Source organism: Oreochromis aureus, linkage group 2, assembly GCF_013358895.1.
Source record: "Oreochromis aureus strain Israel breed Guangdong linkage group 2, ZZ_aureus, whole genome shotgun sequence".
Taxonomy (NCBI): domain Eukaryota; kingdom Metazoa; phylum Chordata; class Actinopteri; order Cichliformes; family Cichlidae; genus Oreochromis; species Oreochromis aureus.
In genome coordinates this window covers 34,196,292-34,212,434 of record NC_052943.1, presented here as the reverse complement: position 1 = coordinate 34,212,434, position 16,143 = coordinate 34,196,292, and the positions used below count along the sequence as shown (strand labels likewise).

Genomic DNA, 16,143 nt, shown 5'->3' with positions numbered 1-16,143 from the left:
GGATGAGTGATGAGGAGGTGTGCTTACCAACTCTCACCACCTGGGGCCTGTTTGTGAGGAAGTTTAGAATCCATCTGCAGATCGGTGTTCCCAGCCCAAGGTCGACGAGCTTCGAGGCAAGTTTTGAGGGGATGATGGTGTTAAATGCCGAGCTGTAGTCGATGAAGAGCATCCTTGCATATGTATTCTCTTTTTCCAGGTGAGTGAGGGTGGTGTGCATTGCCAGGGCGATGGCATCCTCTGTGGCTCTGTTTGTCCGATAGGCGAACTGAAGAGGGTCCAGTGTGTCAGGGAGGGAGGATGTGACCTTTGACCAGCCGCTCAAGGCACTTCATGATGACGGATGTCAGTACAACAGGACGGTAGTCATTCAGACAGGAGACCACAGATTTCTTAGGAACGGGAATGATGGTGGATGTTTTGAGGGATGTGGGGACCACTGACTGCCTCAGGGAGAGGTTGAAGATGTTGGTGGACACCTCTGCCAGCTGGTCGGTGCACGCTCTGAGAGGCTGGCCTGGAGCTTTGTGAGGATTGACCTTTTTAAAAGTCCATCTCACAGCTTCTGTTTTGAGAGTTAGAGTTACAGCCTCACTGTCCTCCTGAGGGTAGAGGATCTGCTCTCTGTTGTCTGCATCAAAACTAGCATAGAAGTTGTTAAGCTCGTCTGCGAGAGATGCAGTGGGCTGAACACTGCCTGTGTTTTCCTTCTTGTACTCAGTGATGCAGCGCAGTCCATTCCACAGTCGCCTGGTGTCAAAGCTGTGGTAGCTGGACTCCATTTTGTCCCTGTAGTCCTTTCTGGCCTTTTTTATGGACTTTTGGAGGTCATACCTGCTTTATATGCATCAGCATCCCCGGAGTTAAAGGCAGAGGTCCGCACTTTTAGCTTGGCACGAATGTCTTTATTTACCCAGGGTTTCTGATTTGGATATATGCGAACAGTGGTTTTAGTGATGGTATCGTCCATGCATTTTCCAATATATCCAATGACAGAGTCTGTGAGTTCATTGATGTTGCCATCAGCTGCATCCACAAATATCTGCCAGTCAGTTGTCTCAAAGCAGTCCTGTAGGACCTCCTCAGCCTCACTGTCCCATTTGTAGATGACCCTGGAAACTGTTTTTTCCTGCTTCAGCCTTTGTATGCAGGCAGCAGCAGTATGGAACAATGGTCTGCCTTGCCAAAAGCTGGGCGGGGGAGGGGTTTGTAGCACTCTTTGAATGGAGTGTAACAATGGTCCTATGTTTGATCACCTCTTGTGAGGAAGGAGATGTGTTGATAGTATTTGGGGAGAACCTTCTTCATGTTGGCTCTGTTGAAGTCTCCCAGCACAATAAAGGCAGCGTCAGGATTTTTGTTCTCAAGTCCAATAATGATGTCATACAGTTCGTCCAAAGCCGTAACTTTATCAGCATGTGAGGGAATGTAAACAGCTGAAAGGAGAACTGAACTGAACTTCCTCAGGAGGTAAAAAGGTCTAACTTTAATGGTCAGCAGCTCGAGGCTCTGAGAGCAGTAAGTTTTTAAGATACACACATCTCTAGCCCACAAAGAGTTAACCATAAAGCACACCTCTCCTCCCCTTTTCTTGCCTGAGTCCTTCGTTCGGTCTCCCCGGTAAAAAGTGAATCCATTCGGCGTGACGGCGCAGTCGGGGACACTGGGCTCCAGCCATGTCTCTGTGAAGGCCAGAACGCAGCAGTTCCTGATGTCTTTTGGGTGTTTAATCCATGCACGCAGCTCGTCAAGTTAGGGCTGCTCGATTATGGCAAAAATGATAATCACGATTATTTTCACTGAAATTGAGATCTCGATTATTTGACGATATTTATTTAACAATAACAATTATTCAACAATATTGAATAATGGCTTTAAAGATTGTCAAAAAATAATATAAAATAGTGTGCAAATACTGATAATAGTGCAAATGTTTGCAATATACAAAATAAATGAAAAATGTAAACATCTATGTTTAGTGAACTTCAAAATACTGCATAATATTTATGCATACAAATAACCAAACCTCAAGGCAAGCTGTGTAGTGTGGAAAAGAGGAAATTGCTTTATTGCTACAATATATTAGATAGCATATTAATCAGCATTAATATTATCTCGTATAGCTTTAAGCTGGCTAGGTGACAGTTAATACACGGACACCATAGTAATCATTTAACACACCGACACCATATTAATCCTTATTACAGGTGCAGCATAATCACTTTCAGTATTATTATGTCTTTATACACACATTGCAGTCCTGTGCTCATAAGGAGTTGAAGCTTTCCCAGGTAATTAAAGGTCTCAAGCTTCATTCAGCGTGACTGTCTGGGTGACACATTGGTTAAGAAGCCGGGAGCTTAAGAAAGATTGCACACATGCTTACAAAACACATATATATCACATATAACCTAGAACCAGATTTAAGCACAGGCCTTAAGGCATTGAGCAAACATGTTGCACTGGAGCTTTCTTGACAACAGGTGACGCGTGAAGAGGACCAGCCCCTGGAGACTGCAGAGGCCCGAGTCCATTGCCTTTTTTGGAAGAAGATGCCAAAAAGAGGAACCTCTATGTTGCATTTTATGCTTAAAATACATGAATGTTCTGTACATGCAAATTATGTGCTTGTAAACGCTAGAAGGGGCGTCATAATACCCTGATGTTATAAAAGCAGTCTGAAGTATAATTTTGGCGAAGACCCTTGCTGACGTGTGCAGTAACTGTCTTCCCGCGCGAGTACTTCAATAAAAGATCGCTTTGACCCAAATCTTCTGGACTGTCTTGCCTTTCTATTCTCCACCAATTTCGAACCCTTAACAGTAGCCACACAATGCACAATTGCATCAAACTGACATTGAGGTATGTCAATTTGTAGTGTCGGTCTGTGGTGCAGCTACGACACCGTAGCAAAGTTTACACATGTCTACTTGATCCACGTCTGACTCCGCGAACCCATAATGTTTCCACATCACTGAAGTTGTTTTATCTCTCTTTTCAACCAACACCATTCTTTCTTTAGCAGCCATTATCCTCTCCTCTCCTCTCTAAATAACTTCTACTTAGCTTTCCGAGCTAAGTTCTAGCTTTCCGAGAAGGTAGAAGCTTTATTGTTGTGATGCGTGTTCGAAACGCAGAGAGGTGCGCTCAATTTGCCACACGGAGCAGCGCGAATGTAAAGCACGAGGGAGGTGCTAATAATCGGCTCAGTCATTCTTAATGATCGTTGAAAGCCCAGATCGTAATTGAGATTAAAATTCGATTAATTGAGCAGCCCGACGTCAAGTTTGTTGTCCAGAGACTGGAGATTTGCAAGCAGGATGCTGGGCAGAGTTGGCTTGCTGTTTCTCTGTCGGGATTGGCTCAAAACTCTGGCGCGTTTTCCCCCCTCTTTGTTTCTCCTCAGTGTCGCGCGAGTAAACGAAGGATCCCTGGCAGCAGAGCGTCCACGGTGTCGAAACCTGCTGTAAAGTCCGAACTGGCTGATGAACATAGCTCCAAAAGCGTTTGTCTGTCATACCGAGTGTATGATTGCGCTGTGCGCACAGAAATAGAAAGCAGTACAAAATGAATAATAACATTTTTGCTGAGATGACTGGGAGCTCTCGTTGGTGCGGCCATCTTACGGCGCAACCGGAAGTCGAGTTGCTAAGCTAAGCTAGTCAAGAACCCAGAATGACGTTAAAGCTGAATGAATGCTGACCCCTGCTCAGCAGCAGACCCTGGACTTCAACAGGTAACAAACTGATAAGCAGTCATCCCTGTCCACCTGTTCATGTTGCTCAAGTAGAATCACTGTGACTGGTAAATATGAGGTTCAAAGTTATGGTAAAATTGTAACCATGGGCATGATCACAATGCAAAGAAAACAGCCATTAATGATCTGCCATATGTCTCAGTTTATTTCACTTTAATCAGTGGCAACTTCACTTAAAAGAAGGTACACACTGATTGATAAACTCTATAGGAGAAACAAGGTTGGACTTTAAGTCATTAACTTAAACATAAAGGTTTACAAGAAGAACAAATCAAACTCACCTCAGCTGCCCCATGTGGAGTGAAAGGGAATCCAGTTATGTGTGGAGGTGGGTTCAGTTAAGGGACAAAGGAACCAAAGAATCAGTCAGTGATGAGAAAGTCCAGAGAGGAGACTAAGTAAGTATGGTGAGGTGAGGGAGAGTGAGGACAAGTGTAAACAGAATAAGAAACTTTGTTACAGCGGCGATCGCTTTAAAGCTTTGTGCTGTTGACTTTGTGTTTATACCTGTTGTTAGCTAGGATTTGTGTTGGTGTGTAGCCTGTAGGTTTATATTGTTAAATGTTAATTATGAGAATTATATATCACACATATTCTGTGTGATACATTATTTTTGAATAATTTCCCCCACACTGATCACAAGGAGGTGAAATACCTTCAACATTCACAAACATTTGACCACACAGCATGCAATTGATTTGCAGGAATGTGGAACACATTGCATGGAAGTGACCTATTTGTCTGTTTGCACAGGAAACATTGACGGGGAAATATGGAGAAGATTCCAAGCTCATCTATGATCTCAAAGACCAAGGAGGAGAGCTGCTGTCCCTCAGATATGACCTCACTGTATCCTTTAAATAGACACAGCCAACTGTACTGTTCTCATTCATGCATTTCCACAAAAATGTTAGAAAGGATTAAAAAAAAAAAGAGTGGTGGTACTTTAGACTGAGCATTTAACAGAGATTCAGAATACGCAGTTAAATGAATGGGGCTTCTTATTGACCAAGTGCAGCTTGTGAAAAGGCTACATTGACATGAAAGTAGCAATACATTGTTACACTGTGGTGTTGTTATTCTTGACCCGCCCTCTTTCAGGTACCATTTGCCCGCTACCTGGCCATGAACAAGATAACCAACATCAAGCGTTATCACATTGCTAAGGTCTATCGTCGTGACAACCCAGCCATGACCCGGGGGCGTTACAGAGAGTTTTATCAGTGTGTAAGTCAACTGCAGATGGCATGGACTGAGTTCTTTTTCATAGCATTAATTTTGTCGCACTATGGGAATATCTACTCTGTCACCTCATCAGAAGGTCAAATATCACAGCTCCCTATAGGCTGGCTCAGTGATGCCTATGTGAGGAGGGGCGAGAGGTCCCCTATATAATAGGCTGACGTAGCGTCAGATGTGTTTCAAAAAGCTCTTCTTGATTCAAGCAGAAGCCGTTGACAGCCCTGCTGTTTGTGCTAAACTGACACTGTCCATAGATTTGAGTGCACAACGCTCTGTTCTCAACATGCCAGTGTATAGTAGCTCACAAGCAGTAGCAATACAGTCCTGTAGGTAGTCCGGGTGTTTGGTAGCAATGCTTTTACTCCGAAGCATCGTAGCAACACTTTGCTAATAAGGCACTGCCAGCATCACCAACAGGAAGCATTCATGCGTTCAACACTCAATAGCAACAGCGCTTAATGTAGAAACTGCCCAATATGCAGCAAAACCTCCAGAAAAGTAGCACTACCTTTCACTGCTAGGATTCAAAGTCCACTAGCTACCCGAGGCTACAGCGAGCTACCCGAAGCTACAGCTAGCTACCCGAGGCTACAGATGTGGAAAACTATTGTTGAGGAGTAGCAGGTGAGGGCTAGTTCGTTTAGGTTTAGCAGCTAACATGATGGTGTATCGGTCAGGATACAGGAAGGAGAAAAAGAGGCTTCTTCTTTTCTGAACTGTCACAGTTAAAACAATAGTTATTATCACCCCAATGCTCAGTGTTGCCAGCAGTCTGTAGTAACAAATAAGTCGCCATTAGACCAAATATTACAGCAGTGGTTCAACTAGTATAAACTCAAAATATCTAATGAAATAAACCTACACATCCATTTAAGTTGATACATATCCAAGACATAATATATATATTATTATTCACGGGCTCTAACCATCAATAAAGTAACATCGTGTGGCCGAATGAATTACTACACGATGGCAGCGGCCGGCGACACATGCCTTAAATTACCACATGAAAAATGCGCTGCTACAACTCGGTAGAAAGTAATTAAAGCCACGGCAAACATCGAGATCTTGCTTCTACACACGAGGAGGAGATAACAGAAAGTACCGTCTCTCCCTCTGGAGTAGCAGCGCAGCACCTCAAACTTATGGCATTTCATTTCTTGTAACCTCATTCAGAACAATATTTCAGGACCATAAAGTCTCAGAGCCTTTCTGCCTGGCATACAGACCCTGTGTGTGATATGCCTGGGCACATACTTTTCTCTGGCTGCCTCATCCTCAACTCACAACTGTCTTGCCTAGTGAACCTGTGACCCATTGCTGTGTAAAGTGACCGTGAGGCAGGGAGAAGTTGAAATCCCTGAGGAGTTGGCCACAATGCCAGGCCTGATTTGGGCAGCATTCGGCACTAGGACTGAAATCATCTGAGGAAATCTTGAGAAGGACCCAGTTTGTAAATAAACCAAGGTTGGTGTACTTTGGTAAATGGTCACTGCTCTGATGCAATAAAAAAAATGTGACTGTTAAATGCTGTCCACACTCCTTTCCCTGACAGTCATGAAGTGCTTCAGAAGGGTCGTTGAGGCCCACATAAAGGATTCCTTCAATTTCACTGTGGACTCGCACCTACAGGGCTACAGGAAAAAACGTTCTACAGATTGTTCCTGGCTCAGACTCAGCTGCAAAAAGTCTCAACCTGAGCTTCCTCCTCTACAATTTGGTCCTGGACTTCTTAACCAGCAAAATCCACAACATCTCTTCCTCCTGCATCATCCTCAGCACTGGCTCCTCCCAGATCTCTGTATTAAATCTCACCTTCCAGGTCACCCTGCTGACATATGACGCCAGAGCAAAACATCAAAGCTGTCATACAGTCTTTGTAGATGATGCAACACTTTGCACTATACATTTTTATGTATTTATTTTACCTATTGACTATTTCAGTTTACACTGACATCTGCTGCTCATCACCACTGATGACTGACTTAGAAGTGACACAGTTAATGTGTGTGTGTTTGTGTTTGCGTTTCAGGATTTTGACATAGCAGGGCAATACGATGCCATGATCCCAGATGCTGAGTGTCTAAAGATTGTACATGAGATCCTCAATGAGCTGGACCTCGGAGACTTTCGTATTAAGGTTTGTCACTTAGGCTACGTTCACACTGCAGGTCTTAATGCTCAATTCCGATTTTTTGATCAAATCTGATTTGTTTGTCTGCTTGTTCACACTACAAATAAAATGCGACAGCAAACGTGCTCTAGTGTGAACGCTCAAAGCGGCCCGCATGCGCACGTCACACACAACGCACACCCAGAGCAAACAGTATTGTTTGACTGATGGTCCTTAATATAAAGACTTCGGACTTTATGTTTCCTAACTTTTGCTTTAAGTTATTTTGTTATTTACATAATAATGTCGATAACCTAATAATGATCCTTATTGCTGTTTTAGAGGAGCGGTGCTTCAAAGGATAATCTGCAGATTTCTGTCAGAATCTGCAGATTATACAGTACAAATAAAATGTTCACGTTGTCTTCCCAACAGTTTCACTGACATCTACACAGGAAGCGTTCGCGATGTCTTCTCCGGCGCTGATAATTGGCGTCTGTCTTGTGTCAGTGACATAAAAGACGGATTTAATGCGACATGACCGTTCAAACAGCAGTCGCTTTCTAAAACATCGGATATGTATCGGATTCAGGACCACATACGAAAGTGACCCAGATCGGATTTGAAAATATCGGATTGGTGCCGTTCACACTGTCATACCATGATCGGATATGGGTCGCATAGGGGCGAAAAAATCGGATTTGATGCGCTTTCGCCTGCAGTGTGAACGTAGCCAAAGTTGAGCTGAGTGCTGCCGTGGTGAGTGAGTATCTCTAACCACATCTTCTACATGCAGGTGAACGACCGACGCATCCTTGATGGAATGTTTGCTGTGTGTGGCGTTCCAGACGACAAGTTCCGAACCATCTGTTCAACGGTGGATAAACTGGACAAGGTACTGAGGCTTACTGCAGTGAACATCCAACTCGTCTCATGACTATACTCAGTTCTCCTAACCCTCATACTTATGAGAATGTTGTCAATTGTCAATATTCAGAAACCAGTAATGTGGGTGTAATGGCATTTTTATTTGTGACACCTCTGATGTAATCTGACAGCATCTAAACGTCTCCTTGGAGAGCTGCTATGTTGATGCCATTTGCACGAAAATGTTATGTGCAGCTGCTCAACAAGAAATAAGAAGTGAGATTAATCAGATGTGACTCTGGATCAGATCCGCCTCAGATGTACCACATGCTCAGAAAACTAGGTCCAGATCAGAGATCACTTACAGAACAGCAGAACAGGATTGGACTGGATCAGGATGGATGAACCTCAGTGTGTGAAGAGGACTCTCCATTTACTTGAACAAATTGGAGTCTATTAGATAGATATGATACAAACCACTGCAGTGCAGTACCTGTAATACCTACAGCATGTTCTAATCGCTCTAATAGGATATTATGGTCGACAGTATCGAACGCTGCACTGAGGTCTAGCAGGACAAGCACAGAGATGAGTCCACTGTCAGAGGCCATAAGAAGATCATTTGTAACCTTCACTAAAGCTGTTTCTGTGCTGTGATGAGCTCTGAAACCTGACTGAAACTCTTCAAATAAGCCATTCCTCTGCAGATGATCTGTTAGCTGTTTGACAACTACTCTTTCAAGGATGTTTGATATGAAAGGAAGGTTGGAGATTGGCCTATAATTAGCTAAGACAGCTGGGTCTAGAGATGCTTTTTAAGTAAAGGTTTAACTACAGCCAGCTTGAAGGCCTGTGGTACATAGCCGATTATTAGAGATAGGTTGATCATATTTAAGATTGAAGCATTAATTAATGGCAGGACTTCTTTGAGCAGTTTTGTAGGAATGGGGTCTAAAAGACATGTTGATGGTTTGGAGGAAGTAATTATTGAAGTTAACTCAGAAAGATCAATTGGAGAAAAAGAGTTTAACTTAACATCGATGGTACTAAAAGTAGCTGTAGATAATGTTACATCTGTGGGATGATTATTGGTAATTTTTTCTCTAATGATTAAAATTTTATTTGTGAAGAAGTTCATGAAGTCATTACTAGTTAACGTTAAAGGGATTGTTGGCTCAGTAGAGCTCTGACTTTTTGTCAGCCTGGCTACAGTGCTGAAGAGAAACCTGGGGTTGTTCTTATTTTCTTCAATCAGTGATGAATAGTAAGATGTTCTGGCTTTGCGGAGGGCTTTCTTATAAAGCAGCAAACTATTTCTCCAGGCTAAATGATGATCCTCTAAATTTGTGACACGCCATTTCCTCTCCAGCTTACGAGTTATCTGCTTTAGGCTACGTGTTTGAGAATTATACCACGGAGTCAGGTACTTTGGATTTGAGTCAGGTACTTTGGAGCTACAGTTTGAGACCTTAGTTTTCATTAACAAGATAAGCTACAGTATCCAGAGTTCAGATAGCTGCTCTGTCTATGAGGTACAGGGCATTGAAGATGATAACAAGATATATTCGAGGATGTTCTCTGTCAGAATTTTCAGCAGCATAGTACCTTTCTTTGCAACCATCAGATAGCTAGGAAAACATTTGCACATCTGCTCTATGTTGGTACAGGGCATTGCATTTAATGATTTAGATGATAACAGTGGGTGGATTATATTCTTAGGATGTTCTTGACAGATGTCTCAGAATTTTCAGCAGCATAGTACCTTTCTTTGCAACCATCTAACTTCACTTAGGAAAACATTTGCACATCAAGAAAGATACTTCTTCAGCCACTTTAAAGCCCTTTGAGTGCTCAGACAGTAGAATAGTGCTATATAAGAACCGGTCCATTTACCATTTATTTACCAAGCACTCAAATATTTATTGATTAGAGCATTTTAATGATTTATAACCCTGTCTTCCATGCACTTGAGCAGCTCCTCAGTGTATGGTGAAATAGATGCTGTAAGATGAAGAGATATTAGCCACAAATGTCATTGGTTATCACGGTTTAGATAAGTGTGTTTGCATTTGTGCAATTATTTTGAACTATGGGTGCTGATTTTAAGTGCAAGTAGCAGTGATGTCCCGTCTGAAGCTGAAGCTCCAGTGCGTGTCCAAAAAGCTAACACACTGCTTCAGAAGCCCTGTGCCGAGGCGTGGGTCGTCTGAAAAGAGTCACGTGATTGATGACGTCAGAAGCTTCATTTGGCAAATCCCCGATTCAGTGGTTAATAACGAATTGAATCACTGGCGGTGATTTTTTTGCGACAGGTAGTGAACTATTGTGCGACATAATGAGAGTTATAATTTGTAAGAAAAAACAGCTGCAGTATATCTAAACGTACCTGTTCACTGGTTAATTACACAATCACATGGAGGCAGGGACCTCACTGCACAAGTGTACTCCCAACCTATTATAACATTGTGTTGTACTTAATATATAGTGTTGTTTTGTTTTTTTTAATTAATACAAAACATCAAGAAGTCACAAGCAAAGGGAGAACACACCATGGCACATGTTTACATGAGGAAGGTAAAAAAGCACCACATCAGCCTGATGCCAGACTGAACTGTCACATCATCATGTTAAACAGACGCTGTCATTTCAGCTCTGTAGAGTGGCCAATCATAATGTAGCAGTTCACTTCAAGTTGTAGATTCAAGCAGCTCGTCATATTTTTGGCACCAGATGTCACCAAAGAGCACTGTGTTGAACAGCTTTGAGTAATGAACCGTTTTTAAATACAAGGCTCAGTGCTTCAGTGCTTGGCAGGTTATGATGAGGGTGTGGCTTATCAGCAGATGGGTATAACGCCACTAGTGCTCCACAGAGCTGTTATGTTATGTTGGTAAATTAAAGTTTTGGTAAATATAACAAACTTGAACTGTACTGTAGTCCCGTCTATGCCTGCAGTGATTGGAGCCCTGCTGCTCACCGTCATTCGTTACAAGGCTGCTGAGCGTTTCTCCATCTCTCACCTCTTTTTACTCACCGTGTGTTTATACACCACTCTGACATTAATCATTAGTCAAACACACAAGCGGTCGCAGGAGATGGACTACCTGAGCCTGGTTCTCCAGGTGGCTCATTTTTCCTTCTTCTCTCACCAAGTGCTCATACAGGGTCATCTTCATGTTGGGTTTTTTCTGTATTATTGTAGGGTCTTTATGTTACAGTATAAAGCACTGTGTTGTTGTGGTTTGGTGCTATATAAATAAAGTTGAATTGAAATCCTTACCCATGTCCTCTGTTTGCTACTCCTCTAGATGTCCTGGGAGGACGTGAAGAAAGAGATGGTGAATGAGAAGGGCCTGTCAGAGGAGGCTGCCGACCAGATTGGGGAGTACGTCAGCATGCAGGGTGAGACTGTACCCAACATCCACACAGCTGATGTCTGTAGAACAATCAGCATGACCTGAACTGTCAGCTGTTCAGTGGAGACATTTTTTTAGCTCTTTTTCTTCAGCATCAAAGGAAATGTGGTCCAAGCTTATGCTGCACTCCCACAGACTCAGAAACACAACATTAAACATTTTATCTTGTAAAATGTACCACAATGATGAAATAGAGCATGCCAAGGGAATCGCTTGTACAACACACAGACTCACTGTGTGCTGGATGTAATGCAGGTGGAATGGACCTGGCTGAGCGCCTCCTTCAGGACCATAAAATGTCTCAGAGTAAGCAGGCCTGCGCTGGCCTCTCAGACATCAAACTGCTCTTCAAGTACCTACAGCTCTTCCACGTCACAGACAAGGTGAGATACTGACTCTTAGGCTGATCTTGGATTTCTCTGGTATAGAATTCCAGTATGAGTGCTCTATAGCAGTGATCTGGTTTCCATGTGGACAAAAAAGGTTTTATACTAGTCATGCAACCCTGTGAAAAACTAGCACACCCTTACTGGTTTTCAGGGTTTTCCATTAGGTCATGGTACCTGGTACCATTAGCATACTAATTATGTCACGGGACGCTCGGCCGTGTTACTATAGCAACGATCACGCACTTAGGTGGTACTCGATTGTAAGTGAAAACAAGTCGATCCGAGTTGAGTGGTGGTGAACCTTGGCAAGTGAATCCGAGTAGGTAAATGGAAAGGGGCTTTTGTTTCGTCTCTCTATTGTTTTTGTTTGTTTTTTCTGTTCTTCATTCTTCCCTGCCTGGATATGGACTTTGATGTTCTACCTTCTCCAGGTGGTGTTTGACCTTAGTCTGGCCCGGGGTCTGGACTATTACACTGGAGTGATCTATGAAGCCGTGCTAACTCAGGCAGGCACAGTCTCAGCCGCTAATGAAGCCCAAAACGACACAAATGCAGACGAGAGTGTGAGCGTGGGCAGCGTGGCGGGAGGGGGCCGATACGATGGCCTGGTGGGCATGTTCGACCCCAAGGGGAGGAGAGTCCCCTGTGTGGGCGTCAGCATAGGTATCGAAAGGATTTTCTCCATCATGGAGCAGAAGGCTGAGGTAATGTCTCACCTGTTATCTGTGAAATAAAATTTAAGCTGGAGCAGCTTTACTGCTCTGTGAATGATGCACAAGTTCAAACAGTGACATTGTTTTATTGTTCAGGCCTCACCACAGAAGGTGCGCACCACAGAAGTTCAGATCATGGTGGCATCTGCTCAGAAGAACCTGCTGGAGGAGAGACTGCAACTCATCTCTGAGCTCTGGAATGCTGGCATCAAGGTAGGTGTGTGGCAGGGGGGTGTCAGGACAGATCAGGGGGGAGATACCATCAACAACCCCACCCTAAGAGATTGGGTACCTTGTGTATCCACCAGGGGGAGCAGTGTGGCTGCTTTATTCAGTCTTTAAGTCTGACTTCATCAGCCATTTCTGTGTCCAAACTCTGCTTCAGCTCCCAAAGTCAAACGAACACTGCAGCATCACTGAGAGTTAAAAACTGTCTAAATTCTTTCATCTGTAATAAAATGATCAGCGTTGCTACTTTACCAGGTGTAACTATGAGGTTTAACATCCAGGCATCCATGAAAACAGAAATTATGAAAGACTAGAAAATATGGTGAAGCATATCTTCCCTTTGGCTTCACCTGCACAAGTGCCAAGGTAGGTCTCCCCTGCAGAATTAGTTTTCCTTTCGTCGGGAGCAGCGCTGGGCTCTTCAAATCACGGACAAACAGTATCCCACAGTTGTTTGTTTTTAAACCCATTTTGCACAGAAAAGCATTTTTTGAAAAATGTATTGACAGCAATGTTGAAAATTATTACACAGGAAAAAACAACTACAGGTAAAATAATTACACCGTGACGCCTCTGCCTTTCTAAATGGAGGGACAGTAACTGTGTGTGTATATGTCAGCGTGTAAAACCTGCAGATGGTCAGATTAACAGTATTTTGTCTCTATCTGCCATTCTGCAATTCATCTCATGTAAACAATAACGTGGCGCACAGCGTGACGTGAAAAGAGGCACATACCTTTGTCGTTGTGTGACGAACTCTGTAATCCTCGTCCACACGTAAACGCAAAAAAGGAGTTTTAAATAATCTCAGTTTTCAGTGAATCGCAACGCCGTTTACGTGTTGACGAAAAGCCCAAACGCATAGAAACAGCTGAGTTTTCAAAAATACCCGTGTAGGTGTGGACGTAGCGTAAAAGAGTTAGTAGTTTATTTTATTACTACCTGTAATTTATTGCAGATTAATTGTATTTGTTTGATTGTTTACTAAATGTTTGAGGTGTGAAATAAACCACAATTGCAACTGCAAAAAAATATGGGTGTGTGTGGTTGGAGGATGTGTTTGTGCGGGGGTGCGAACATTTTTCTTGTAAAACAAAGTGGGGCCTGGCAAAACAAGTTTGGGAACCACTGACATAAACACAGTGAAGCTGGAGGAGGAACGCTAACTTTTTTCCACTCGATAAAAGTTAACGTGAGGGTTCCTGATGGTTAGAGACAAATGCAATCACATGGCAGGATGCTGTAAACGGACCAAACTTCAGTCAGGAGAACAACTGAGATAATCCATCCACAATACCAGGTTAGTCATTAATATACTGCTGCATGGGCCGGGCTGTAGTTACATCGTAAGGGTTTAAAAACGGAGCTTTAAAATGATTAGCGGTAATGAAAACTGAGAGAGGCCGACAGTGATTACTGACTGTTTTTTAGGGGCTTTTTCAGATTAAATAGAAGAAGATACAGAACATGAAAACATGTTAAAAACACAACAGCCTTAATAAAGACTGAAGCAGGGTTCATATGTCATCACTTAATGACCAGATACTGTATAGTCATACTGTTCAGGGATTCTATAATTATAATGGAATCATTATGTTCAACCCTGTCTTAATGAGCACGCCAGCTGCACTCCCATCCCCACAGACTACTATTTTTTAAACTATGCAATCAAAAAATTATTAACAACTGGTGGAAGCTTTTTAAGACTGACAATGAATAAATAAACACAACACATAAATCAACAATTTTAAGGGCAACTTTCACAGACGGGTAAGACAGCCCTGTCATTAGCATTACAGCACATGTCAGTGTTGTCTATTGATCAGCAATCGACTACGGTGGTGTGAAAAAGTGTTAGCCCCCTACCTGATTTACTCCTTTATTGTATGTTTGTCACACTTGAATGTTTCAGATCATCAAACAAATTTAATGTTAGACAAAAATATTACAAACTGCATTTTGTGTTTACTTATGTCATCTTTGTCTAATATTTAAATTTGTTTGATGATCTGAAACATTTAACTGTGACAAACAGGAAAAAAATCAAAATCAGTAAGGAGGCAAACACACCACTGTATCTGTTGTGATTAAATGACATCGGAACAGTAAAGAGCATATCTATATTTGTGTGTGTGTGTGTGTGTGCGCATGTAGGCTGAGTTGATGTACAAAAAAAACCCCAAACTGCTGAGTCAGCTGCAGTACTGTGAGGAAGCAGGAATCCCCCTCGTGGCTATACTGGGAGAACAGGAGCTGAAGGATGGAGTGGTGAAGCTGCGCGTAGTGGCAACCAGAGAGGAGGTATGATGCACGCACACCAAGTCATTGTAATTACACACATAAAGAAATGCTCACGCACATGTCACGTTATCTTGCTGCCCCCACCCCCTTCTGCTGTTTGTGCACAGGTCGATATATCCAGAGCAGATCTTATCAGCGAGATCAAGAGGAGAACTGAGGCTTAGCCGCTTCCTGCTTGTTTAGCCATAAACCAGCCGGTTTATCTCATGGGCTCCTCAGAACCGTGTACAGAATTCCTCCTCCAGTCCACTACAGAACAAGTTGAACAAGAGCCCTGAAAAGACACAGCAGCCACGTGGACTGGTGTTACACAGCATGTGGCGCTCATGAGCACAACAGGAAGCTAACAGGGAATATGTTTAAATGAATGATGTTGCTTGTAATGTGCTTTCGGATGTGTAAAAGATGCCTAACTCGTTGTCATTGTTCACATTGTTCAGTAGGGTCTCTGGTGAAGAGATCGTAGATGTTAATCACACCAAAACAGTCAGTGCACTATTTAAAAAAAATACATACAAGGATAGCTGTAGTGTTTAAGACCAAGACTGAGAAAATGTTACACATTTGTTTTCTACATCAATCATGTCATGATTTACTGCAGTTCTAACTAAAAATGCTCCTGTCTGTATAAAATATCCTGTACTGCCCAATGTCTCAAATAAAAAGCTTACATTTTGCTCAAACCTGGGAAAAGCTTCTAGTTTCCACATCTGTGAGAATGTGAAGGTCCTCTTGGATGAAGATGATGCTCCCACCACCAAACACCAAGCTGCCAACTTTACATGTGTCTTTTAAAGGGCTTAAAAAAGTACAATAGAATTACTCAACTGATAATCTGCTGGGGTTGTCCTTAAGCACTATCATTAGAAGGCACAGCATTTCATTGCTATACAGCTGCATTGACACCTGATGCTGTGCAGTGGGCACACTGTGATGGTTTTGAACCTCGTGGTCAGCTCAATACCTGGGATGCATTTCCTCTGGGCACTCGTGTGCTAATTCTGTAGCAGTGCATCTCAAAATATGAAAATATTGTGACGATCTTTTATGCATTTCAGAAAGATAAACTTGATCACCACAACCTCAAGAGGCCCATCATGAAAGTAGATCCCAGCTG

General features: G+C 42.7%; 1 protein-coding gene across 2 annotated transcripts in view; it reads left to right on the top strand.

The window, feature by feature from the left end:
* The window catches only part of hars (histidyl-tRNA synthetase), a 22,833-nt gene extending 7,119 nt beyond the window's left edge, over positions 1–15,714 (top strand). For both annotated transcript variants that reach the window (XM_031736881.2, XM_031736880.2), the window contains 10 exons: positions 4,511–4,606; positions 4,859–4,984; positions 7,032–7,139; positions 7,909–8,007; positions 11,288–11,381; positions 11,651–11,778; positions 12,216–12,488; positions 12,594–12,710; positions 14,880–15,026; positions 15,134–15,714. In XM_031736881.2, the coding sequence (XP_031592741.1) occupies positions 4,511–4,606; positions 4,859–4,984; positions 7,032–7,139; positions 7,909–8,007; positions 11,288–11,381; positions 11,651–11,778; positions 12,216–12,488; positions 12,594–12,710; positions 14,880–15,026; positions 15,134–15,190 (1,245 nt within the window). In that variant the 3' untranslated portion in view covers positions 15,191–15,714. The remainder of the gene's footprint in view (positions 1–4,510; positions 4,607–4,858; positions 4,985–7,031; positions 7,140–7,908; positions 8,008–11,287; positions 11,382–11,650; positions 11,779–12,215; positions 12,489–12,593; positions 12,711–14,879; positions 15,027–15,133) is intronic.
* Positions 15,715–16,143: the final 429 nt, after the last annotated feature.